Genomic DNA, 25,813 nt, shown 5'->3' on the forward strand with positions numbered 1-25,813 from the left:
TGGGAAGAAACCACATCTTTGTGTGTTCTTAAAGAAGTCAAAGAATTTCAGAATGGGTTGGATGGGACCTTAATGATCATCTGGTCCCAACAATCCTGCATGGCCATGGACACCTCCAACTAAACCAGGTTTCTCCAAACCCCATCCAACCTTCAGCACTTCCAAGGATGGGGCATCCACAGCTTCTCTGGGCAACCTGGGCCAGGGTCTCACCAGCCTCACAGGAAAGAATTTCTTCCTAATGCCCAACCTAAATCTTCCTGCTTTCAGTTTGACACCATTACCTCTCTCTCCAGCTTTCCTGGAGCCCCTTCAGGCACTGGAAGATGCTCTAAGGTTCCCCTCTAAGGTTCAACCTTCTCCTCTCCAGGCTGAACAACCCCAACTCTCAGACTGACTTCAGACCAGAGCTTCTCCAGCCCTCCCAGTATCCCCATAGCTTCCTCTGGACTCACTCCAACAGCTTCATGTCTTTCTTGGGTTGGGGACCCCAGACCTGAACCCAGCACTCCAGAAGGGTCTCACCAGAGTGGAGAAGAGGGGGATAAACACCTCCCTGTCCCTGGTGGGGATGCTGCTGGGGATGCAGGCCAGGCCATGGTTGGTTTCTGGGCTGGCAGTGGACATTGCTGGTTCATGTTGAGCTTCTCCTCAGCCAACACCCCCCAAGTCCTTCTCAACCATTCTGCTGCAAGAAGAGCAGATAGGAAGCAGCTGGTGCCAAAGGGACCACAGAAGCTTTGAGCAGCATGAAGAAGCATGAGCATGAGCTTGAGTTTGGAGGGAAAAAAATGCGTTGTCTGCTGGTATCATAAAATCAGAGAATTTTCAGGGTTGGAAGGGAACATAAAGATCATCTCATTCCAACCCCCCCGCCATGGGCAGGGACACCTCCCACCAGATCAGGTTGTTCCAAGCCCCATCCAGCCTGGCCTTAAAATTTCCAGGGATGGATGGAGCTTCCACCACCTCTCTGGGCAACCTGTGCCAGGGTCTCACCACCCTCATGGTGAAGAACTTCTTCCTAACTTCCAATCTAAATCTCCCCTCCTCTCATTTGAATCCATTCCCCCATGTCCTATCACTGCCTGACAGCCTAAAAAATCCCTCCCCAGCTTTCCTGTAGCCCCTTCAGATCCTGGAAGGCTCCAATAAGGTCTCCTCAGAGCCTTCTCCTCTCCAGACTGAATAACCCCAACTCTCTCACTCTGTCCTCACGGGAGAGGTGCTCCAGCCCCCGATCATCCTCATGACCCTTCTCTGGACATGTTCCATCATGTCCATGTTTTTCTTGTAAGAGGAGCTCCAGAAGTGGACACAGGGTCAACCTAGCATCATAAATTGACTTGGAAGGGACCATAAAGATCATCCAGTTCCAACCCCTCTGCCATGGGCAGGGACACCTCCCACCAGATCAGGTTGCTCAGAGCCCCATCCAACCTGGCCTTAAAAACTTCCAGGGATAGATGGAGCTTCCACCACCTCTCTGGGCAACCTGTGCCAGGGTCTCACCACTCTCATGGGGAAGAACTTCTTCCTAATTTCCAATCTAAATTGGAGTTTGAATCCATTCCCCCATGTCCTATCACTCCCTGACATCCTAAAAAATCCCTTCCCAGCTTTCATGTAGCCCCTTCAGATCCTGGAAGGCTCCAATAAGGTCTCCTCAGAGCCTTCTCCTCTCCAGACTGAATAACCCCAACTCTCTCAGTCTGTCCTCACAGGAGAGGTGCTCCAGCCCTCTGAGCATCCTCATGACCCTTCTCTGGACATGTTCCATCATGTCCATGTTTTTCTTGTAAGAGGAGCTCCAGAAGTGGACACAGGGTCAACCTAGCATCATAAATTGACTTGGAAGGGACCATAAAGATCATCCAGTTCCAACCCCTCTGCCATGGGCAGGGACACCTCCCACCAGATCAGGTTGCTCAGAGCCCCATCCAGTCTGGCCTTAAAAGCTTCCAGGGATGGATGGGGCTTCCACCACCTCTCTGGGCAACCTGTGCCAGGGTCTCAACACCCTCATGGTGAAGAACTTCTTCCTAACTTCCAATCTAAGTCTCCCCTCCTCTAGTTTCAATTCATTCCCACATGTCCTATCACTGCCTGACATCCTAAAAAAATCCCTCCCCAGCTTTCCTGTAGCCCCTTCAGATATATGAAGGTTTCTATGAGGTCTCCTCAGAGCCTCTCCAGACTGAATAACCCCAACTCTCTCAGTCTGTCCTCACAGGAGAGGTGCTCCAGCCCTCTGATCATCCTCGTGGATCTTCTCCGGACATGTTCCATCATATCCACGTCTTTCTTGTAAGATGAGTTCCAGAAGTGGCCACAGGGTCAATCTAGCATCATAAATTGACTTGGAAGGGACCTTTAAGATCATTTCATTCCTTCCATGGGCCTTCCACTTCCCCTGGTGATATCCCAAACCCCAGTGAGTAGCGGGGCCACCACGTTCCCTTGGGAAGGTCCCTCCCGGTTCGCGGCTGGGAGCGGAAACCTCCGGAGGCAGAGCTGGCTCTGGGAAAACCTCTTTGATCCCTGGTTGCACCACCCGGGGTAAAAAAAGCATCCAAGCCACCTTTCTTGCTGGATGAGTAAAAAGTTGTCAAGGGCTGGGAGCCGGCCCCAGGGCAGGGAGCAGAGCTGGAAGACTTCGTGTCAGGGCTTGTTGGCTCTTGGCAGCTTTCTGCCACACCAGGGATTGGAGTAGTTTTGATTTTCTTCTCTTTTCACCCTGGATCCAATCTGGATTTATTCAGCCTTGATGTTTGCTGAAGGTTTCTTCCAGGTTTTTCACACCCGTTGGTATTTCCATGGTTGGAAGTGATGGGATTTGGAGGGTGGGGTGAAGTCTGTCCTGACCTAAACCATCTCTGGTTTCCCTGTGTCCAAGCATAACCTGGGTCAAACATGAATTATTAGGATGATTTTTCTGTGTTTTGCTTTCTGCCACACCAGGGACTGGAGTAGTTTTGATTTTCTTCTCTTTTCACCCTGGATCCAATCTGGATTTATTCAGCCTTGATGTTTGGTGAAGGTTTCTTCCAGGTTTTTCACACCAGTTGGGATTTCTGTGGCTGGAAACAATGGGATTTGGAGATTGGGGGAGTTGGGTGAAATCTGTCCTGACCTAAACCATCTCTGGTTTTCCTCTGTACAAGCATAACCCGGGTCAAACATGAATTATTAGGATGATTTTTCTGTGTTTTGCTTTCTGCCACACCAGGGACTGGAGTAGTTTTGATTTTCTTCTCTTTTCACCCTGGATCCAATCTGGATTTATTCAGCCTTGATGTTTGCTGAAGGTTTCTTCCAAGCTTTTCACACCAGTTGGGATTTCCATGGTTGGAAGTGATGGGATTTGGAGACTGGGGAAATTGGGTGAAGTCTGTCCTGACCTAAACCATCTCTGGTTTTCCTATATCCAAGCATAACCTGGGTCAAACATGAATTATTAGGATGATTTTTCTGTGTTTTGCTTTCTGCCACACCAGGAACTGAAGTAGTCTTGATTTTCTTCTCTTTTCACCCTGGATCCAATCTGGATTTATTCAGCCCTGATGTTTGCTGAAGGTTTCTTCCAAGCTTTTCACACCCATTGGGATTTCCATGGTTGGAAGTGATGGGATTTGGAGATTGGGGAAGTTGGATGAAATCTGTCCTGACCTAAACCATCTCTGGTTTCCCTATATCCAAGCATAACCCAGGTCAAACATGAATTATTAGAATGATTTTTCTGTGTTTTGCTTTCTGCCACACCAGGGAGTGAAATAGTTCTGATTTTCTTCTCTTTTCACCCTGGATCCAATCTGGATTTATTCAGCCCTGATGTTTGCTGAAGGTTTCTTCCAAGCTTTTCACACCCATTGGGATTTCCATGGTTGGAATTGATGGGATTTGGAGATTGGAGGAGTTGGGTGAAATCTGTCCTGACCTAAACCATCTCTGGTTTTCCTGTGTCCAAGCATAACCTGGGTCAAACATGAATTATTAGGATGATTTTTCTGTGTTTTGCTTTCTGCCACACCAGGGACTGGAGTAGGGACTGGAATATCTTTCATTTTCTTCTCTTTTCACCCTGGATCCAATCTGGATTTATTCAGCCCTGGTGTTTGCTGAAGGTTTCTTCCAAGTTTTTCACACCCGTTGGGATATCCATGGTTGGAAGTGATGGGATTTGGAGGGTGGGGTGAAGTCTGTCCTGACCTAAACCATCTCTGGTTTCCCTGTGTCCAAGCATAACCTGGGTCAAACATGAATTATTAGGATGATTATTCTGTGTTTTGCTTTCTGCCACACCAGGGACTGGAGTAGTTTTGGTTTTCTTCTCTTTTCTCCCTGGATCCAATCTGGATTTATTCAACCCTGATGTTTGCTGAAGGTTTCTTCCAAGCTTTTCACACCCATTGGGACTTCCATGGTTGGAATTGATGGGATTTGGAGAGTGGGGGAGTTGGGTGAAATCTGTCCTGACCTAAACCATCTCTGGTTTTCCTGTGTCCAAGCATAACCTGGGTCAAACATGAATTATTAGGATGATTTTTCTGTGTTTTGCTTTCTGCCACACCAGGGACTGGAGTAAGGACTGGAATAGTTTTGGTTCTCTTCTCTTTTCACCCTGGATCCAATCTGGATTTATTCAGCCTTGATGTTTGCTGAAGGTTTCTTCCAGGTTTTTCACACCCATTGGGATTTCCATGGTTGGAAGTGATGGGATTTGGAGATTGGGGGAGTTGGGTGAAGTCTGTCCTGACCTAAACCATCTCTGGTTTCCCTATATCCAAGCATAACCTGAGTTAAAGATGAATTATTAGGATGATTTTCCTGTGTTTTGCTTTCTGCCACACCAGGAACTGGAGTAGTTTTGGTTTTCTTCTCTTTTCACCCTGGATCCAATCTGGATTTATTCAACCCTGATATCTGGTGAAGGTTTCTTCCAGGTTTTTCACACCCTTTGGGATTTCCATGGTTGGAAGTGATGGGATTTGGAGGGTGGGGTGAAGTCTGTCCTGACCTAAACCATCTCTGGTTTCCCTATATCCAAGCATAACCTGGGTCAAGCATGAATTATTAGGATGATTTTTCTGTGTTTTTCTTTATTTTCCTTTTGTGGACATTGCCAGATGGGAGAAATGATGGAAAATGTGGATCACCAAAGGCATCTGGTTCATCTTTTGGGGAAAACCAGACTGGAAATGGGGTCTTTAGTGACACCAAAGTGAAGTCTTGAGGGCCACGTCTAGAGAAAACCAACCAAATTGGTGAAGGGGATGGAGCACAAGTCTTAGGAGGATCAACTGAAGGAACAGGGGTTGTTTAATCAAGCCAAGAGGAACCTTCTTGATCTCTACAAGTACCCAAAAGGAGGTTGTAGGGAAGTGGAGGTCACTGTCTCCTCCCATCCCATCTCCATCGGATGAGGGGAAATGGCCTCAGGTTGTACCAGTCTGAAAGTGGTGGAGTCACCACCCTTGGAGGTGTCCAAAAAAAAAGAAATGTGTGGATGTGGCACTTTAATTGGTTTGATTGGTGTGGAGGTGTTGGGCTGATGGTTGGAATCAATGATTTTAGAGGACTTTTCCAGCCTTCATGATTCTATGTCTAGGAGAATCATAGAATCATAGAATCATAGAATTAGCCGGGTTGGAAGGGACCTCAGAGATCATCTAGTCCAACCCTTGACCCACCGGAGCAGTTGCTAGACCATGGCACTGAGTGCCACATCCAGTCTTTTTTTAAATGTCTCCAGGGACGGAGAATCTACCACCTCACCAGGCAGTCCATTCCAATGTCTGATCACCCTCTCCGTGAAGAAATTCTTTCTAATATCTAACCTAAACCTCCCCTGGCACAACTTAAGACTGTGTCCTCTTGTCTTGTTGAAGGTCGTCTGTGAAAAGAGTCCAGTTCCCACCTCGCTACACCCTCCTTTCAGGTAGTTGTAGGCAGCAATGAGGTCTCCCCTGAGCCTCCTCTTCTTCAGGCTGAACAGCCCCAGCTCCCTCAGCCTCTCCTCATACGGCCTGTGCTCGAGTCCCTTCACCAGCCTGGTTGCCCTCCTTTGGACCTGTTCCAGGACCTCTACATCCTTCTTAAACTGAGGGGCCCAGAACTGGACACAGTACTCGAGGTGTGGCCTCACCAGGGCTGAGTACAGGGGAAGAATCACCTCCCTGGACCTGCTGGTGACGCTGTTTCTGATCCAGGCCAGGATGCCATTGGCCTTCTTGGCCACCTGGGCACACTGCTGGCTCATGTTCAGTTTCTTGTCAATGCAGACTCCCAGGTCCCTTTCTGCCTGGCTGCTCTCAGCCACTCTGTCCCCAGCCTGTAGCGCTGCAATATCCCATGAGGTGCTGCTTGACCCTGGGTTGAGGAGCAAATACCTCTTCCCACGTGCTCCCTGGTCTGAAGACAACAAATGAAACCACTTTTCTTTGCAATATTCCCCCAGAAAACCACTGGTTTCGTTCCAAATGGAGCAGTAATTCCACTTTTCTTGTCCAGCAGCTTCTTTCGGGTTGGGAAATCCAGGAGGAAGAGAAAATTCCATCTTAACATAATCCCTTCCCAAAGATCATGGGATATTCTCAAAGCCCCACCAAAGCAAAACAAACTGGAGGAGGTGGTTTTAGTGTATTAATATATTCAGGGAGTTATAAAATAAATTCCTGGATTATAAAAGGTTTAGGATTCATCAAACACATTTTTAATCTGCTGAACTTAATTAATAAAAGTGAAGCCAGACCCTGGTAATGACTGAAGGACTTCTTGCTGGTGACACGTATTGGTGACAACCTAGCAACCTCCCCACGCCATGCGTTGAAGTCTTGTGGCCATCTCAAAAACTGTCATTTTTCCATCCTTTTTTCCATATTTTTTTGTCAGAATTAACAGTTTTGTTTTGGGTTTTTTTCTTATTTTATGGAATCCTTGGAATATGGGTCACCAACATGTCACACATCTTGGTGACAACCTAGCCCAGCTTCCTCATGCCATGCATTGGGGTCTTGTGGCCATCTCAAAAATTGTCATTTTTCCATCCTTGTTTCCATACTTTTTGGTCAGAATTAACACTTTTTTATTATTATTTTATTTATTTTATGGAATCCTTGGAATGTGTGTCACCAACATGTCACACATCTTGGTGACAACCTAGCCCAGCTTCTTCATGCCATGGTTTGGGGTCTTGTGGCCATCTCAAAAATTGTCATTTTTCCATCCTTGTTTCCATATTTTTTGTCAGAATTAACAGTTTTGTTTTGGGGTTTTTTCTTATTTTATGGAGTCCTTGGAATATGGGTCACCAACATGTCACACATCTTGGTGACAACCTAGCCCAGCTTCCTCATGCCATGCATTGGGGTCTTGTGGCCATCTCAAAAATTGTCATTTTTCCATCCTTGTTTCCATACTTTTTGGTCAGAATTAACACTTTTTTATTATTATTTTATTTATTTTATGGAATCCTTGGAATGTGTGTCACCAACATGTCACACATCTTGGTGACAACCTAGCCAAGCCTCCCCATGCCATGCGTTGGAATCTTGTGGCCATCTCAAAACCTGTCATTTTTCCATCGTTCTTTCCATACTTTTTGTCAGAATTAACACTTTTTGGGGTTTTTTTCCTTATTTTATGAGAATCCTTGGAAGGAGAACCCTGCTATGGCTTAAGGAGCACCCAGGGGACACTGGGACAGCACTGGGACATCTGGCTGAGGGGGAATCTGGGCATGGGAGAGATGTGCAGGGATTGGAGATGCTGAATGGTGGAGGGCATCCAGATGTGGCAGGAGTGTCCAGGAGTTGGGGGGTAACATTGGCCAGATGTTGCTGGGTAGAGGGTCCCCAGTTGGAGGTCATCCAGATGTAGATGGAGGGGTTGAGGACGGGGTCACTGGGTTAGGGATGGGTTTGTCCAGATGTGGGTGGGAGCGGGTCCCTGGTTGGGGATGGGTCATCCAGATGTTGAGGGGAGGGGGGGTATCCTTCAGTTAGAGTTAGGGTTGTCCAGATGTGGCCGGGGGCTGTCCCTGCTTGGATGTGGGGTCATCCAGATGTGGCCAAGAGGTTGGAGGAGGTCCCTGGGGTTGTCCAGATGTGGATGGGAGGGGGTCCCTGGCTGGGGATGGAGTCATCCAGATGTGGAAAGGAGAGGGAGCATGCTCCTCAGTTAGTCAGGGTTGTCCAGATGTGGTTGGGGTCTGTCTCTGGTTGGAAATGGGGTTGTCCAGATGTGGCCAACAGGTTGTAGGAGGTCCCTGGGGTTGTCTAGATGTGGCTGGGAGGGGGTCCCTGGCTGGGGGTGTGGTCATCCAGATGTTGAGGGGAGGGGGGTATCCCTCAGTAAAGGTTGTCCAGGTGTGTCTGGGGACTGTCCCTGCAGGGTGTGGGGACATCCAGATGTGCAGGGGGTGTATGTATATGGATGGGATCCCCAATTGGAGGTGGAACGGTCCAGATGTGGACACGAGATCATCCAGATGTGCTGGGTGGGAATCCCTGATTAGAGACAGGACAATCCAGATGTGGATGAGTGCTGTCCCTGCTTGGAGGTGAGGTCATCCAGATGTGCCAGGTGGGGTATATGGGTGGAATCCCTGATTAGATGCAGGATGGTCCAGATGTGGACATGAGGTCATCCAGATGTTTTGGATGTGGTATATGGGTGGGATCCCTGATGAGAGAGGGGACAGTCCAGATGTGGCTGGGGGGCTGTCCCTGCTTGGATGGGGGATCATCCAGATGTGCAGGGTGTGTGTGTGTGTGTGTGTGTGTGATCCCTGATTAGAGGTGGAATAATCCAGATGTGTCTCGGGGGTTTCCCTGCTTGGACGTGGGGTCATCCAGATGTGCAGGGGGTTTGTGTCATCCCTGATTAGAGGTGGAATAATCCAGATGTGTCTCGGGGGTTTCCCTGCTTGGACGTGGGGTCATCCAGATGTGCAGGGGGGTTGTGTCATCCCTGATTAGAGACGGGCTGGTCCAGATGTGGATGGGGACGGAGCTTCCCCGCATCCAGATGTGGGTTCAGGGTACGGAGGGGGCGGAGCCCCTTCAGGCCCCGCCCTTCTCATGACGTCATCAGCGTTCTAATTCCCACCGTTGCCACGGGCAACACCCCCCCCCTTTCCCTCCCCTCCCCGAGCGGCTCCGTTCCTCCCCTCCCGTGTCCTCCGAACCTCTCCGTTTTCCGCCTTCCTATTGGATGGAGCCACCGCCCATCATCTCCATCCCTCTTTCCTATTGGTCACAGACACATTAAGCCCCGCCCTCCCCCTCCCTCCTTATCCCCCTCGCCGCGGAGGGGACGGAGCCGCGATCGCTTCGCAGCGGCAGCGCCCGGCGGAGGAGCCGTCGGGGGGCACCGAGGGGGTTCTGAGCCGGTACCGAGCCGGTACCGAGGGGTTCCGAGAGGGTGAGCGGGGACGACGGCAGCTCCTGAAGGGAACCCGAGGCTTAATTCACCCCAGGGAAGAAGGGGGGGGTTGGGTTTTGTGGGGTTGGAAAGGCTGTGGGGTTCGTTCCCCGATGGGGACATCTCCGTAAAGGAGTTCGGGGAGGAGGGTGTTGCCCCCTTCCCCCGACGGGGTTGGGACTGCAAAGGGGGTTTGTGGGTCCCCCCCCCCTCCACCCTCGATCTGAGGTGACTTTGAGGGGGTTTGCCCCCTCGTTTGGGGGAGCTCCCGAAAACGAAGGGGTCTCTAAGGGTTCCCCCCCCTATTTGGGTGATTCTGTGAAGGGCTTGATCCACCCCATAACTGGGGTTCTCCCCCACCCCCTTAATTTTGGGGGATGTCTGTGAGGTTAGGGCATCTTTTTCAGGGGGTCTCTCGAGTTTGCTGACCCCCTGGTTGGGGTATCTTTTCAGGGGGGGTCTGTGGGCTTTTTCCCCCCCTTGCTCCCCCTAATTTGGGGAAGTTCTGCAAGGGGTTCTGCTCCAGCTCAAAGTGAGGTGCATGAGGGTTTGCAGCATCAGAGGAGAGGGGTTTTGGGGAGGAGGGGGGTGTCAGCCCCCAGCCAGGCTATGGGTATGCTCTGAACCCCTGGAGAGCTAACCAGGAGAAGAAGAGGTCCCCTTTTTGAAGGGGGGACACACACACTGAACCCCAAGAAACCACCACGTGGGGTCAAGAGGGAGCCCCCCCAGCTGTGGGGCCACCCCTCTCAACCTGTGGATGCTGCCCCCCTGGAGATGATGCCCCCTGAGGAAGAGAGCCCAGCTGGTGGTGAGGAGGGGGACAGGGACAGTGGCCTCGTCCTCCTGCAAGCCCTGAAGAGCAGCAGCACCCGGAAGGTGAGACGCAACACTGGGGTGCCATGGGGTGGGAGACAGGGTGGCAAAACCCCCCCAGTGATGCTCTGTATCCCTGGCAAGGGGATGGTGGTCCCCATGGATGCTTCAGGACCCTCCTGGTTGGCCAAGGGGGTGTCAGGGGGCTGGATGGGGAAGGATTTGGGGTGTGATGGGTGGGTTGGAAGCAGTCCTGTAGCATCCCTGAGCAGCCCCATACAACTCTCTCAGAGCTCATCTCCCCAACTCTGCTCCTCTCTTATATCTTTTAACTCCTTTTGAGGAGTTACAACTCCTTTTAACCAAATTCTCCCATATTTTGGGTTTTTTTTTTTTCCTTCCTGCCCGTAGGGTCCAGCCAAGCCCTGCCTGTCCTTACTGTCAGAGGTCCTGAGTCAGGGTGTAGCTTCCTGGCATGCATCACCCCAGAGATGCCTTCAAGGAAACACAGTGCAACCCCAAAACCTGTGTGAGATGGGGCTGATTGTTGCCCTCCTTTCATTAGTAACAAGGAGGTGAAACCCATGAGGATTGTCCCCAAGCTGCCACCAACCCCTCTGCTTGACTTTTCCCCTCTTGGGGGAATGTCCCCCATTTTGGGGATGTCCCTTGGGCATCCATGAATTTTTCTAGGGGTGGATGAGGCTTTCCTGAGTGCCACATCCTGGGAGAAAAGATGGGCAAATTGATTTTCATTTATTTAACTCAAAAATCACCCCCAAAAAACACCCACTAAGCAAAAAAACCCAAACTTGGCCAGGCTCTGGAGCTGGTTTTTTTTTTTTAATTATTATTTTACTTTCTGATCTCCACCTCAGCTGAACAAAGAACAATCTGATCTTGAGTCACTTGAGCCTGACTACAGCTCAAGAGGTTGCAACCTTAAACCAGGTTGGAGTTTACCTAGGGCCCTGGCTAAATAGCAGGTGCTGCTTGGAAGATTAGCAGGAGGGTTTTGGGCTTCTTCCCAATTTATTCTGCACACAGACACTGGTTCCCTTGTGTGAGCACTCCCTTCACTCTGTTTGGATGGGAGCACAGAGCAGAATAACAGAGGAAAAAGTTGCAAAGGGGGGGAGAACTGGCAGGGGAAGTGCAGCATCTGTCATTGCATGATTGCTCTTTTCAATTAAAAAAATAAAAGACCTGATAGACTTCCTAAATATCATTTATTTTTATCCAGATGAAGCTATCAATATAGCCTTTTGTTGTTGTTTTGTTGGTTGGTTTTTTTTCCACCCTGTCAGCATCAGGAGCTGTAGGTGGGGCCACTTCATGGGTACTCCCTTCCAGGGGATCCCAAACACTGCTGTGATTTATTTTTTATTTCTTTTCTTTCTTTTATTTGGCTTGCTTTGCCAAGGTTCATGGACTGGAGCTGAAGATTTAATACATCTGTTTCCTGCTGGCACCTTGCCCTGGCTCTCATCATGCCCTGTGCCTCCCTGGAGCAGTTTCATGCTCCTAAAATTCAATTTCTGGGTGTAGCTTTTGCTGTTTAAACCCCCCAATTCCCTGTATTTTTATTCCATCACCTCATTTTATTATTATTTTTTTTTCCTTCCTCTGGTTTAGTCCATTAGCCAACAGTGAGGGCACTTCTCTGGGAAATTTAAAACCTTAATCCTCCACTCATTTGTTAAAAGGCTGTGTGATGTAACCATACTCTCAATAAAAGGTTTTAGAGGTTTTAGCTGGTAATGTCTCCCACAGAAAAACAGCTTTCAGCCAGAGTGCTTCATGAGATTAGTTTCATGATAGGGACTTTTATATATATATATAAAAAAGAAAATAGATGTTGAGGGAGCAAAACCATTTGGTGTGACCCACTGGTTGCTTTGTAGTAAATATTACTTTCTGAAATACCCTTTTCCAGGAAGAGAAGGAAATAATCTATTTATTTTCTTTTTAAATTAAAAGAAAAAAAAAAAGAGAATTTTAAACCCTGCTTTTGTGTGCAGAGTGGTTCTCTGGCTTTTGTTTTGCTCTCTATTCCCTGGGCTAACATTGGCTCCATCAGGGTCACTTGACCACTTGTCCTCTGCTGGCCTGTCTCAAAACCTTGTGCTTTTCAAAGAGAAATAATAATAATGCCAACTGACAGCTCTGAATCCATCAAAAAAAAAAAAAAAACCTTTTAGACCAGCGTGGTCTAAAAGAAATAAAATAAATAAAACAGTTGCTGAGAGCTTGGTGGTCCAGTGCCCCTATTTCTCCAGGAACTGCTGGATGATCCATGCACTTGGAAACATCTCTTTTTTTTGGGGGGGGGATACAAATCTTTGTTAGGAAATATTACTTCTGAGAGTGGATGAAAGTCAGAACCTGCTTTTTTTTATTATTTTTTTCAGTTCTTGGGTAAAACCTGGAGTGCTCAAGGGTGGAGGGTGCTCAGGTTTGGGGTGGGACAGTAGCTGGTGTGGCAGAGTTCCTTAAAGCCCCAGAAATAATCACCTTTAGCTGTTCCTTGTCTCCAACATTTACTCCAGAGCAAGTGTTGATATTTTGGAGCATCCCTTGATGCCAGGGGGATGAATTAGTGGTGAGCAGATACAACTTGCACTTGCCCAGCTCTCCTGGAGTTGCCCATTTCTACCTGAATTACACTTGGAGCTGATGCTCGACCCTTCTGAGCACTGAGCAGTGGTCTCCATCTCTTGGGTTTCCATCCTTGCTGGTGTTAAAGGTTTCCTGGGTGCAAGCCCTGAGGTTTCCTGGGCTTTTAGCACCTTCCTTCACGTGCCCTGGGCTTTAATTGCATCACGAGCTCAGACTGGTAGTGCTGGAAGGGTTGGTTGGGCTCTCACCTGGTGGTGGTGGGGAATTCTGTAGGAGTTCATCACCCAGTAAGCAGGAATCTCTGGAGACTCTGGACCTTTAGGATTGATTGAAAGGGAATCTAACCCAGCTTTGGAACTGCCCATGAATCATAGCCCTACCTAAAGGAGGAACTCTGGAGGAGAGGAGAATTTGCAGATGGGGTGATTGATGATGTCCAAAGGTTGCTGGGGCTCTGTCTGGGGCATGGCCCTGGTTCTTATTGGGTGTCAGGCTGAGATATCTCTGCCTTGGTTTATACCCTTGTTTGGCTTTGGCTTTAAAGGTTTGATAATCCTTTTATTCAGGCTGCCAGTGCTCTTTCTGTGTGTGTAGGAGCATCTTTTGGGAGAACTCCTGGGCTGGGAGGAGATGAGGTGGAGGTTGCCACAAGGAGCCAATCTTCAGGAAAGCTCCTACTAGGAGGTATTTAAACCCTGAGCATCCAACCTCAGGATCTGGTTGGTGTGAAGAGGGAACAAAGCATCACTGGAGAAGTCCCACAAGGGAATTCCCAATGTCTTGGCCAACAGAAGAGTTGGACCATGTCACAGAATCCCAATGTTAGGGCTTGGAAGAGACCTCAAAACATCATTGGGTTCAATCCCTCTGCCAGAGCAGGATATACCCTTCCTTTCCTGTGAGGGTGGTGAGACACTGGAAGAGGTCATCCTGAAAACTTCTGTCTGCCCAATCCCTGGAAGTGTCTCAGGTCAGGTTAGATGAGGCTTGGGCTGGTGGGAGGTGTCCCTACCCATGCAGGGAGGTTGGAACTGGATGAGCTTTAATGTCCCTTCCAACCCAAACCATTCTATGATTCAATGAAATCTTGATCTGTTGAGGTTAGGAGAGATCATGTGGCTCTTGTATGGTCTCCTCCAAGGCAAGCCAAGCTCCTGAGCATCTAGATTGGTCCTTCCTTTCCTTCCTTTCCCTCCTTTCCTCCCTCCTTTCCCTCCCTCCTTTCCCTCCCTCCTTTCCTCCCTTCCCTTTCCCTCCCTTCCCTTTCCCTTCCTTCCCTTTCCCTTCCTTCCTTCCTTCCTTCCTTCCTTCCTTCCTTCCTTCCTTCCTTCCTCCTTCCTTCCTTCCTTCCTTCCTTCCTTCCTTCCTTCCTTCCTTCCTTCCTTCCTTCCTTCCTTCCTTCCTTCCTTCCTTCCTTCCTTCCTTCCTTCCTTCCTTCCTTCCTTCCTTCCTTCCTTCCTTCCCTTCCTTCCTTCTTCCTTCCTTCCTTCCCTTCCCTTCCTTCCCTTCCTTCCTTCCCTTCCTTCCTTCCCTTCCTTCCCTTCCTTCCCTTCCTTCCCTTCCTTCCCTTCCTTCCCTTCCTTCCCTTCCTTCCCTTCCTTCCCTGAAGAAGGATTGAACAGTAACACTCTTGATGCTTTTTGACTCCATCCTTTAAAAGCCAGAACCTCTCTATTCCCTGGGAGGCAGAACTTATAAAATGAAAACAAAATCATCCCTCAGGCTTTAAGGAATTACCTGGAGCAGCCTGGGATGATGCTGGAGGCAGTGGAGGCTTCAGGGTATGATCATCTTTTAGTCCCTGTGCTAAATGCATGAGTTACACCCAACATATTCATGATATCCACCATCTCCTGAGCTGATCTGAGCAGTGATGATGAGCTTCATCCCACCATCAGTCCTCAGAGATGTCCCTGAGCTTTGGTTGGCCAATGTCACCTCCATTGTGAGACCAGGTCTGGGCATGTGTTGTCTGACATGGGTCTTAAAATACAGATCTTAAGGCAGATGATTTGATTTCCAACCACCCAGGTGATTCCCTCACTGAAAAAGAAGAATTACGGTGGGAAAACACCCAACTTCCCTGAAGGAGAAGCTCATGGATCTGCAGTGCTGGGTTAAGGATGTCCCCAATGTGCAAATGAAGTGACTTTAGGTTGTTCTACCCTTCTGTGGGCGTTCTCCATCTAATTGGCAATAATCCTGGACTGGTTTATGGCCAAAGCCAGTCTTGGAGGTGGCTTGGTGGGACCTATCCTTCAGCAGGTTGGCTGGGGAGCATCATCTGTGATCCAGCCAAACTCTTCATGTAGTCAGGACCTCTTCCAGCAGCACCCAGGGGAGCTACAACTAAACTCATGGAATCACAGAATGGATTGGATGGGACCTTAAAGCCCCATCCAGTTCCAACCTCCTGCTGTAGGTAGGGATACCTCCCACTACACCAGGTTGCTCCAAGCCCCATCCAACCTGGCCTTCAAGATTTCTGGGAATGGGGCAGCCACAACCCTCCTGGCCAACCTGTGCCAGTGTCTTCCCACTCTCCTAGGGAAGAATTTCCAACCTACATCTACTTTCTTCCAGTTTAAATCCATCACCTCTTGTCCTGGTGCTACTTGTCACTGCACAAAGCCCATCCCCAGCTTTTCTTAGGTCCATTTTGGGTACTGGGATGCAGCTGAAAGCTCTTGGTTGTCCTTTGGTCCTTTCATCTGCTGAAGTAGGGTAAGGACACCTCCCACTACAGCGGGTTGCTCCAAACCCCATCCAGCCTGGCCTTCAAGATTTCTGGGATTGGGGCAGCCACAACCCTCCTGGCCAACCTGTGCCAGTGTTTTCCCACTTTCCTAGGGAAGAATTTCTTCCTCATATCTAACCTACATCTACCTTCTTCCAGTTTAAATCCATCACTTCTTGTCCTGGTGCTCCTTTTACTGCACAAAGCCCATCCCCAGCTTTTTTTAGGGCCTTTTTGGGTACTGGGATGCAGCTGGAAGCTCCTTTGGTTCCTTCATCTGCTGAAGTAGGGTAAGGACACTTCCCACTACAGCAGGTTGCTCCAAACCCCATCCAACCTGGCCTTCAAGATTTCTGGGAATGGGGCAGCCACAACCCTCCTGGCCAACCTGTACCAGTGTCTTCCCACTCTCCTAGGGAAGAATTTCCAACCTACATCTACTTTCTTCCAGTTTAAATCCATCACCTCTTGTCCTGGTGCTCCTTTTCACTGCACAAAGCCCATCCCCAGCTTTTTTTAGGGCCTTTTTGGGTACTGGGATGGAGCTGAAAGCTCTTGGTTGTCCTTTGGTCCTTTCATCTGCTGAAGTTTTGCTTTGGGTTGGAGACTGAGCTCGTGTTCTTCTATCAGAAATGAGTCCCTTTGTTGTGTGGCTTTGTCCTTTGGACTTCCTGGCATCCACTTCTTCCTCCAGGTGCTAAAGGTTTGTATCTCCTTGGTGCTGGGAAGACATTTGGGCATCGGGGGGAGACCTGATGCTCTGGGTGTAGCCAGGTTTGCAAAGGACACGTGGTGATCACCTCTCCACAAACATTCCCTAAGGACTTGCTTGGAGAAGGAATCCTGACCACCCCATTGCCCTATTTAACACCCCAGATGGGTGCTCTTGAACTGGAAGAGGAGCCAAAGAGTTGCCAACCCCACTGCATCATTTTATATGAATCCCTTCAAAGATGGGGATTGTGTTAGCAGAAACCTTGACATCCCTCAAAGGGGGATGTGGGGTTTTTGGCCTCTTCTGGATGAGATCTTCTGGACATCCTTCAAAGGGGAATGTGGGGTTTTTGGCCTCCTCTGGATGAGATCTTCTGGACATCTCTCAGAGGAGGATGTGGGTTTTTTTGGCCTCCTCTGGGTGAGATCTTCTGGCTTCTTCCCTTTTTTTTGTTTTCATGGAATCCCTTCAAAGATAGGGTTTGAGTTGGTAGAAACCTTGACATATCTCAAAGGGGGATGTGGGGTTTTTGGCCTCTGGGTGAGGTCTTCTGGCCTCTTCCCTTTTTTTTTCTTTTTTCATGGAATCCCTTCAAAGATAGGGTTTGAGTTGGTAGAAACCTTGACATCCCTCAAAGGGGGTTGTGGGGTTTTTGGTCTCTGGGTGAGGTCTTCTGGCCTCTTCCCTTTTTTTTTCTTTTTTCATGGAATCCCTTCAAAGATAGGGTTGTGTTAGCAGAAACCTTGACATCCCTCAAAGGGGGATGTGGGGTTTTTGGCCTCTTCTGGATGAGATCTTCTGGACATCCTTCAAAGGGGAATGTGGGGTTTTTGGCCTCCTCTGGATGAGATCTTCTGGACATCTCTCAGAGGGGGATGTGGGTTTTTTTGGCCTCCTCTGGGTGAGATCTTCTGGCTTCTTCCCTTTTTTTTTTTTTTTCATGGAATCCCTTCAAAGATAGGGTTGAGTTGGTAGAAACCTTGACACCTCTCAAAGGGGGATTTGGGGTTTTTGGCCTCCTCTGGATGAGATCTTTTTTTTTTTTTTCATGGAATCCCTTCAAAGATAGGGTTGTGTTAGCAGAAACCTTGACATCCCTCAAAGGGGGATGTGGGGTTTTTGGCCTCTTCTGGATGAGATCTTCTGGACATCCTTCAAAGGGGAATGTGGGGTTTTTGGCCTCCTCTGGATGAGATCTTCTGGACATCTCTCAGAGGAGGATGTGGGTTTTTTTGGCCTCCTCTGGGTGAGATCTTCTGGCTTCTTCCCTTTTTTTGTTTTCATGGAATCCCTTCAAAGATAGGGTTTGAGTTGGTAGAAACCTTGACATATCTCAAAGGGGGATGTGGGGTTTTTGGCCTCTGGGTGAGGTCTTCTGGCCTCTTCCCTTTTTTTTTCTTTTTTCATGGAATCCCTTCAAAGATAGGGTTTGAGTTGGTAGAAACCTTGACATCCCTCAAAGGGGGATGTGGGGTTTTTGGCCTCCTCTGGATGAGATCTTCTGGACATCTCTCAGAGGGGGATGTGGGTTTTTTTGGCCTCCTCTGGGTGAGATCTTCTGCTTCTTCCCTTTTTTGTTTTCATGGAATCCCTTCAAAGATAGGGTTTGAGTTGGTAGAAACCTTGACATCCCTCAAAGGGGGATGTGGGGTTTTTGGCCTCTTCTGGATGAGATCTTCTGGACATCCCTCAAAGGGGGATGTGGGGTTTTTGGCCTCCTCTGGATGAGATCTTCTGGCCTCTTCCCTTTTTTTTTTTTTTTCATGGAATCCCTTCAAAGATAGGGTTGAGTTGGTAGAAACCTTGACACCTCTCAAAGGGGGATGTGAGGTTTTTGGCCTCCTCTGGGTGAGATCTTCTGGCTTCTTCCCTTTTTTTTTTTTCATGGAATCCCTTCAAAGATAGGGTTTGAGTTGGTAGAAACCTTGACATCCCTCAAAGGGGGATGTGGGGTTTTTGGCCTCCTCTGGATGAGATCTTCTGGACATCTCTCAGAGGGGGATGTGGGGTTTTTTGGCCTCCTCTGGGTGAGATCTTCTGGCTTCTTCCTTTTTTTTTTTTTTTCATGGAATCCCTTCAAAGATAGGGTTGAGTTGGTAGAAACCTTGACACCTCTCAAAGGGGGATTTGGGGTTTTTGGCCTCCTCTGGATGAGATCTTTTTTTTTTTTTTCATAGAATCCCTTCAAAGATAGGGTTTGAGTTGGAAGAAACCTTGACATCCCTTAAAGGGGGATGTAGGTTTTTCTGGCCTCCTCTGGATGAGATCTTCTGGACATCCCTCAAAGGGGGATGTGGGTTTTTTTGGCCTCCTCTGGATGAGATCTTCTGGCCTCTTCCCAAACTCATTGGGACCTTTCTGTCAGCTTTTTATGGTGAGGTTGGGATGTGATGGTATTTGGCAGATGTTTTCTGACCATAAAATTGAGCCTGGCTACAATAACACTGGCTCTAAGCCCACTTTGTCAGAGCCAATCAGCTTCAGAGCTGGACACAACTTAATTCATTTTCACAGCTTCCTTAACATACTCAGTGCAAGCTTTAAACTAGAAATCCTAAAAATATCCCCCCCCCAGAAAAAACAAAACAAAACAAAACAAAAAAACCTCCAACTTATGTCCAACCTGGCCACTTCTGAAGCACCAAACTTGATTTTCATCAATGTCCTTGGGTGGACCTCAAAGCCCAACAGGCTACTTGAAGCAACACATCTTTCTTTTGACCTTAAAAGTAAGTTGATCACAAGAGCTTGTACAAAGTAGAATTAAGCAAGGAAAATCCCTTTTATAACCAAACAGTGGGTGTAGGGTTTGGTGGTTGGTTGTTTGGGGTTTTTTTCCCTATGCTCCCTTTATATAAATCAGGTTTAATTCTGTTGCTGCTGTAGAAGTGCTGCAGTTTTGAGCTTTTGGGTGTGATTTCATAGAATCATAGAACTGGCTGGGTTGGAAGGGACCTCAGAGATCATCACGTCCAACCCTTGAACCACCGTTGCGGTTGCTAGACCATGGCACTGAGTGCCACATCCAGTCTCTTTTTAAATATCTCCAGACACGGAGAATCCACTACTTCCCTGGGCAGCCCATTCCAATGTCTGATCACCCTCTCCCTAAAGAAATTCTTTCTAATATCCAACCTAAACCTCCCCTGGCACAACTTGAGACCCTGCCCTCTTGTCTTGTTGAAAGTCGTCTGGCAAAAGAGCCCAACCCCCCCCTGGCTCCAACCTCCTTTCTGGGAGTTGTAGAGAACGATGAGGTCTCCCCTGAGCCTCCTCTTCTTTAGGCTGAACACCCCCAGCTCCCTCAGCCTCTCCTCATAGGATCTGTGCTCCAGTCCCTTCTCCAGCCTGGTTGCCTCCTTTGGACCTGCTCCAGCACCTCAATCTCCTTCCTGAACTGAGGGGCCCAGAACTGGACACAGGACTCAAGCTGTGGCCTCACCAGAGCTGAGCACAGGGGCAGAATCCCTTCCCTGGACCTGCTGGCCACGCTGTTCCTGATCCAGGCCAGGATGCCATTGGCCTTCTTGGCCACCTGGGCACACTGCTGGCTCATGTTCAGCTTCCTGGCAATCCAGACTCCCAGGTCCCTTTCTGCCACTCTGTGCCCAGCCTGGAGCTCCCCATGGGGTTGTTGTGGCCAAAGTGCAGGACCCGGCACTTGGCCTTGTTAAACCTCATCCCGTTGGAATCATCCCAACTCTCCAGTCTGAAGAAGAAGTCTCTCCAACTCTCCATTTGAAGAGGAAAAGCAAAATGTTGGTTTGATGGTCATGTTCTCTTGATTTTTCTTTTATCTCCCCTGCCTTGCTTTGGATTTCAAGGTGGGATTTCTTGCTCTCTGATGTATCACAGAATGGTTTTGGTTGGAAGGGACCTTGGAGATGATGCAGTTCCAACCCCTCTGCCATGGAAAAGGGAATCTTCCACTAAACCAGGTTTCTCCAAGCTCCATCTAACCTGGCCTTGAACAGGTTTTATTTTGGAGCTGAATTTCCTTCTTGCTCCAGTATTTGTGGAATCATCCATGTCATGGAGTGTCGGGTTGGAAGGGACCTCAAGAATCAGCTGATATTATTGGTGATGGGAGATGTCTCAGCACCCCATTGAGCTGAGATTTAAAACTCTTTGAAGTGGGGGAATCCACCACTTCCAGCCATTCCAATGTCTGACTGTCCTCAGAGGGAAAAATTTTCCTCTTGTGCCCAATCAGAATCTCCCCAGGAGCAACTTGTGCCCATTGCCCCTTGTCTTGTCCATGGGATTTCTTGTAAATTGGGAGTCTCCATCTTCTTTTTAGCCCCCCTTTAAGTTCTGGAACATCTTAATAAGGTCTCCCCTAAGCATTTCTTCTCCAGGCTGAACAAACCCAATTTTCTCAATCTCTCCTCATATGGAAGATGCTCCAGTCCTCTGATTATCCTCATGACCCTTCTTGACCTTCTCCAGCCTTTCTGCACTTTTTTTTTTTTAAGAGCAGGGACCAAAACTGAATGCAACATCTGCAGCTTCTATTGGAGAACTGCTGAGTGGGGTTGGCTGTTTCTTTTTGTCCATGCCAGCCAGGGATGATGCTTTGGGACCAAGAGCAGGTCCTCCCAAAGCTTCAATCCCATGGGTTACTGCAATTACCCAACCTCAAAAAAAGGGCAAGGAGGAAAGCAGAGCATGAGGAGATCACATAAAGTCCTTAAGGGCATTATGTCTCTTGATCCTGACTCAACATCTTCACGAGGCTCTGGTGTTACATCAGGTGCTCCAATACCTGACTTTCCAGTACTTTTTTTTTTTTTTTTTTCTCTTGGCTGAGGAGGATGGGAATTGATAAGGATCTCATTAAATCAGATGGAAAAAAAAAAAACCACCCCACGTTGTGTTCAGATGGATAGGGAGGGAGGAACCTTGAAGCTCTACAGATGGTGGACATTCCATGAGTCTCTTGGAGGGAGAAGAGAATAAAGAGGTTCTGTTGGATCTTCAGTGATCATCTGGTCCAACTGGATGACCAAGTCAGGGCTCACCCCAAATTCAAGCATCTTGTTCAGGCCATTTTCCAAATGCTTCTTCATCACTGGAAGGCTTGGGGCATCAACAGCCTCTCTAAGAAACCTGTTCCAGTGTTTGATCAGCTTCTTGGCAAAGAAATACATCCCAATGTCCACTCTAAACCTTCCCTTTTTGCAGCTTTGAGCTCTTCCCACACATCCTGGCCATGAGATCTGAGAGAGAAGAGCTCAGCTCCTTCTTCTCCAAGTCCAAGAATATCCAAATGATGTCCTGGATGTTGCTGAACCATCTTTGGTCCTCAGCTACATGAGAGCTTGCAAACCCTTCTTAGAGGGCAACTCCTTTATGATTAACAAAAAAATGATTAACTCAGGTGATCAGCAATTAGCACTTGAATTTTGCCCAAGAAAGGGAGAAGTGGGGAAGTTCCAAGTCAATTAACTCAACCCCTGAAGTGTTTTTGCAGTGGAGAGGTTTTGACACTGGTTTTTGTGGGTTTTTTGGGTTTTTTTGTTTTTTTTTTTAATATCTTGTAAAGCCATCCTGGAGTCTTGTCCTATCACTTTGCATCTCAGTGCTTTTTTTTACTTCATTTCTTCTTCCCTTGCCTCCAGAAAAGGGGGTGTTCATGGACCTTTTCTGTGGTTTTGGACAGCCCTTCCACTTGGGCCTCTTCTGTCATCTCTCTGAAGTTCTTAGAATCATAGAATCACAGAATTGGCTGGGTTGGAAGGAACCTCAGAGATCATCAAGTCCAACCCTTAAATCACCGTTGCGGTTGCTAGACCATGGCACTGAGTGCCACATCCAGTCTCTTTTGAAATATCTCCAGGGACGGAGAATCCACTACTTCAGTGGGCACTTCCAATGCTTGATCACTATCTCAGTAAAGGAATTCTTTCTAATATCCAACCTAAACCTCCCCTGGCACAACTTGAGACCCTGCCCTCTTGTCTTGTTGAAAGTCGTCTGGCAAAAGAGCCCAACCCCCCCCCTGGCTCCAACCTCCTTTCAGGGAGTTGTAGAGAGTGATGAGGTCTCCCCTGAGCCTCCTCTTCTCCAGGCTGAACACCCCCAGCTCCCTCAGCCTCTCCTCATAGGGTCTGTGCTCAAGTCCCTTCACCAGCCTGGTTGCCTCCTTTGGACCTGCTCCAGGACCTCGATATCCTTTCTGAACTGAGGGGCCCAGAACTGGACACAGGACTCAAGCTGTGGCCTCCCCAGGGCTGAGGACAGGGGCAGAATCCCTTCCCTGGACCTGCTGGCCACGCTGTTCCTGATCCAGGCCAGGATGCCATTGGCCTTCTTGGCCACCTGGGCACACTGCTGGCTCCTGTTCAGCTTCCTGGCAATCCAGACTCCCAGGTCCCTTTCTGCCACTCTGTGCCCAGCCTAGAGCTCCCCATGGGGTTGTTGTGGCTAAAGTGCAGGACCCGGCACTTGGCCGTGTTGAACCTCATCCCATTGGAATCAGCCTTTTCCTTCTGCCATTTCAACTGCTTCTTGGGGTACTCTAAATTCCTGCAGATTTATGGTCCAGCTGGAATGACTCTGATTCCTCAGTCTCCAGTCTATCAAATAGGAGCTCTGCTCTTTCCCTTAAATGAAAATACTGATGTTAATCTCAGCATTTGATGGGGGGAACCTCTTACTGGACTTCAAATACAATAAATCATTTTCCAGAAAGCTGCACGCCCTGAAAAATCAAATTTTTCCATTCCCTGCTTACAAATCAAAGCTGATCTCCTACATTTTCAGGGCATGGATTTTTTTTTTCCCTTCCCACCTCCTCAGAAAAAAATAAAATAATTTGTTAGAAGCTTTCCCAGAGTAACATTGGGATCTACAGCATTTTTGGGGAGAGGTAACCAAACATTTCTCTGGTTTGTTGGGTTGGAGACTCTAATGACCCATCCTGGAAGATGAGGTGAGACCTGGTAAAGGCTACAGAGAGATCTCTGCCTGGAAGAAATGATCTGAGAATGTGTTTTGGGCAGGGCTGGCACTGGTGGAGACTCTTGGGTGGTAAAACCCCTTCTTGGTGTAGAGAGGCAAAGGGTCCAGGAACAGTGGTGAAGGGAAAAAGCAGTGGGGATCAGGATAAGACTGATGGATACAACAGAGGATTTCTAAGAGAAGCATGAAGGTCAAATAGTTGCTTTGAGTAGTGGTTTTTTTCTAGTGCTACAGTGGTCTTAAGATGTTTTTGGAGGGATCTGCCCATGATCTCTCCTGGTGTATGAAAAGCAGGCTCAGAGGCCTCCCTCTTCTTAAACTTCCCAGCCTGGTGCCCTTCCAATCTATCTTAGTTTTTGCTTTTTTGGGGTTTTTTGGGGTGTTTTTAGCTAGCCAGGGGTCTTTTAGAGGCTCACTTTGTCCATCTGAACTTCTTTGCACAATGGAAATCATCTCTGCTTGGGCAGAGCTTTTGTGACCCTGGATTCAAGACCCTCCATGGCATCGAGTGGATGCCTGAGGCATCCCATAAGAACTTCCTGCAAGCCAGAGGGATATTGCTGGCTGTTATTTCCTGAAGTCAGAGATGAAACGTGTTTTCCTGTCTGCAGAAAGTCCAAGCTGTAGCCAAGGAAGGATGGAATTAATTTTACTGCTTTGTGCAACTCATTCCTCCACCCCCATGAACTCTTGACTTGCTGCCTGCACTTGATCCCTTAGAGCCAGCAAGGAGATGGGAGAACTTAAAAGTTGAAGGGTCACATCTGTTCCAGAGCTCAAGGGTTATATTTGAGCTCATCTGCAACCCCCTGGGTCTTCTTCTGTGTCTGGATGGTGAAACCCTGGAAAGGAGATGCTTAATCCTTGGATTTCTCCCTGATTGCGCTCGTGAATAAAAGCAAAGCTGTGGTGGTACAGAAGTAAACTTTGATAGCAAGCACAATGCCAGGCCTGGGAAAAATGCCCTTTTTTTTAATCCCTAAATGATGGTTTTGGTTTCTTTGGGTGAGATTCTTCCCCTCTCTCCCAGCAGGGCTGTGACCCCTTCGCCCAGACCCAACGCAGCAAATTGCAGCATCGCCGGGCACGGATTAACCAGCAGATCAACAAGGAGATGAGGATGAGAGCAGGGGCAGAAAACCTCTTCAGGTGAGTCCTGCTGCATCCCTCTGGGTTCCTGGGATCTGGCAGGGCGTGAAAACAAGGGTCTTGAGGTCTAGGAGGACACTGATGCTGGCACTTCCATTGCTATGGATGGGGTTTGCTGAGTCTGCCCTAAGCAGCATCCGTGGAATTAGAGAATTATTCCAGGGTTGGGGTGGAAGGGAATTGAAATTCCACCTAGATCCAACCCCCCTGCCATGGGCAGGCACAGCTCCTGCTCCACCACCTTGCTCCAAGCCCCATCCAACTGGGTCTTCAACACTTCCTGGGATGGGGCATCCCTAAGCAGCATCTTCCAGTCTCTCCCCACCCTCCCAGCACAGAATTTCTTCTTGAGGTTTAATCTAAATTTCTCTTCTTTCACCTTAAAACCCATTACCTCTCATCCCATTTTTCTCTACTCTAAGAAGTTCCTCCCCAGCTTTCTTGGAGCCCTTTCAAGTATTGGAGGCTGCTCTAAGGTACCCTTGGAGCCTCCTCTTCTCCAGCTTGAACAACTCCAACTCTCTGTCTGTCTTCATACCAGAGCTGGTTTAGCCCTCTGATCACCTTTGTGGCCTCCTTTAGACTCCAATTCCATGATCCCAAGTGGTGGGGGTCTCAGATGGGGGATCTCTCCCTCCTGATCCCACTGGTGGTGATGTAGCCCAGGACATGGTTGGTTTTTTGGGCTGTGAGTTCCCATTGCCAGCTCATATCCAGCTTCTCATCACCCAACATCCCTAATTTCTTCTTCTTCCCAATCCTTTCATTCTCCAGCCTGGGCTTTGGGATTGCCCTGACCCTAGTGCAGGACTTTTTTGACCTTCCTGAGTTTTTACACTGCCAGAAATGCCTCTGTTCAGTGCATTTGAGTGAAAAAATTATCATTTTAATGTCCTTGAAGCCTGGTACAAAGCAGGGGGTGAGCAGGGATTGAGCTTGGAGTATTCATGATACCTCCTCAAGTGGATCAAATCCAACTTCAGCTTCAAAAATCACCATCCCAGTGCTTCCAGCAGAGCAGAATGATGGAATGGGTTGGGAGGGACCTTAAAAATCATCAAATCCAGCCCTTGATCCACTCTCCCCGTGGTTCCCAGCCCATGGCACTCAGTGCCATGTTCAGTCTCTTCTTAAAAACCTCCAGGGATGGAGAATCCACCCCCTCCCTGGGCAGGAAAGAATTTTTTCCTAATATTCAACCTAACCCTCCCCTGGCAGAGCTTAAGCCCATGGCCTCTTGTCTTGCTGAGAGTTGCCTGGGAGCAGAGCCCGACCCCCCCCTGGCTCCAACCTCCTTTCAGGGAGTTGTAGAGAGTGATGAGGTCTCCTCTGAGCCTCAGGGAAGCTCAAGGTGAAAATTTTGGCTTCAAGCTCTTCTTTTGGTTACCTCT

At 48.4% G+C, this 25,813-nt stretch overlaps 1 protein-coding gene across 5 annotated transcripts in view; it reads left to right on the top strand.

Annotated features, from left to right (window-relative positions):
* Positions 1-9,317: 9,317 nt before the first annotated feature.
* The window catches only part of RHPN1 (rhophilin Rho GTPase binding protein 1), a 48,665-nt gene continuing 32,169 nt past the window's right edge, over positions 9,318-25,813 (top strand). For 4 of the 5 annotated variants that reach the window (XM_030445081.1, XM_030445083.1, XM_030445082.1 and 1 more), the window contains exons 1-2: positions 9,972-10,302; positions 24,304-24,422. In XM_030445081.1, the coding sequence (XP_030300941.1) occupies positions 10,201-10,302; positions 24,304-24,422 (221 nt within the window). In that variant the 5' untranslated portion in view covers positions 9,972-10,200. Of the gene's footprint in view, positions 10,303-24,303; positions 24,423-25,813 lie in introns of all 5 variants that reach the window. The other variant, XM_008497473.2, reaches the window with a different exon arrangement.

This window comes from Calypte anna, chromosome 2 (assembly GCF_003957555.1).
Source record: "Calypte anna isolate BGI_N300 chromosome 2, bCalAnn1_v1.p, whole genome shotgun sequence".
Classification (NCBI taxonomy): Eukaryota; Metazoa; Chordata; class Aves; order Apodiformes; family Trochilidae; genus Calypte; species Calypte anna.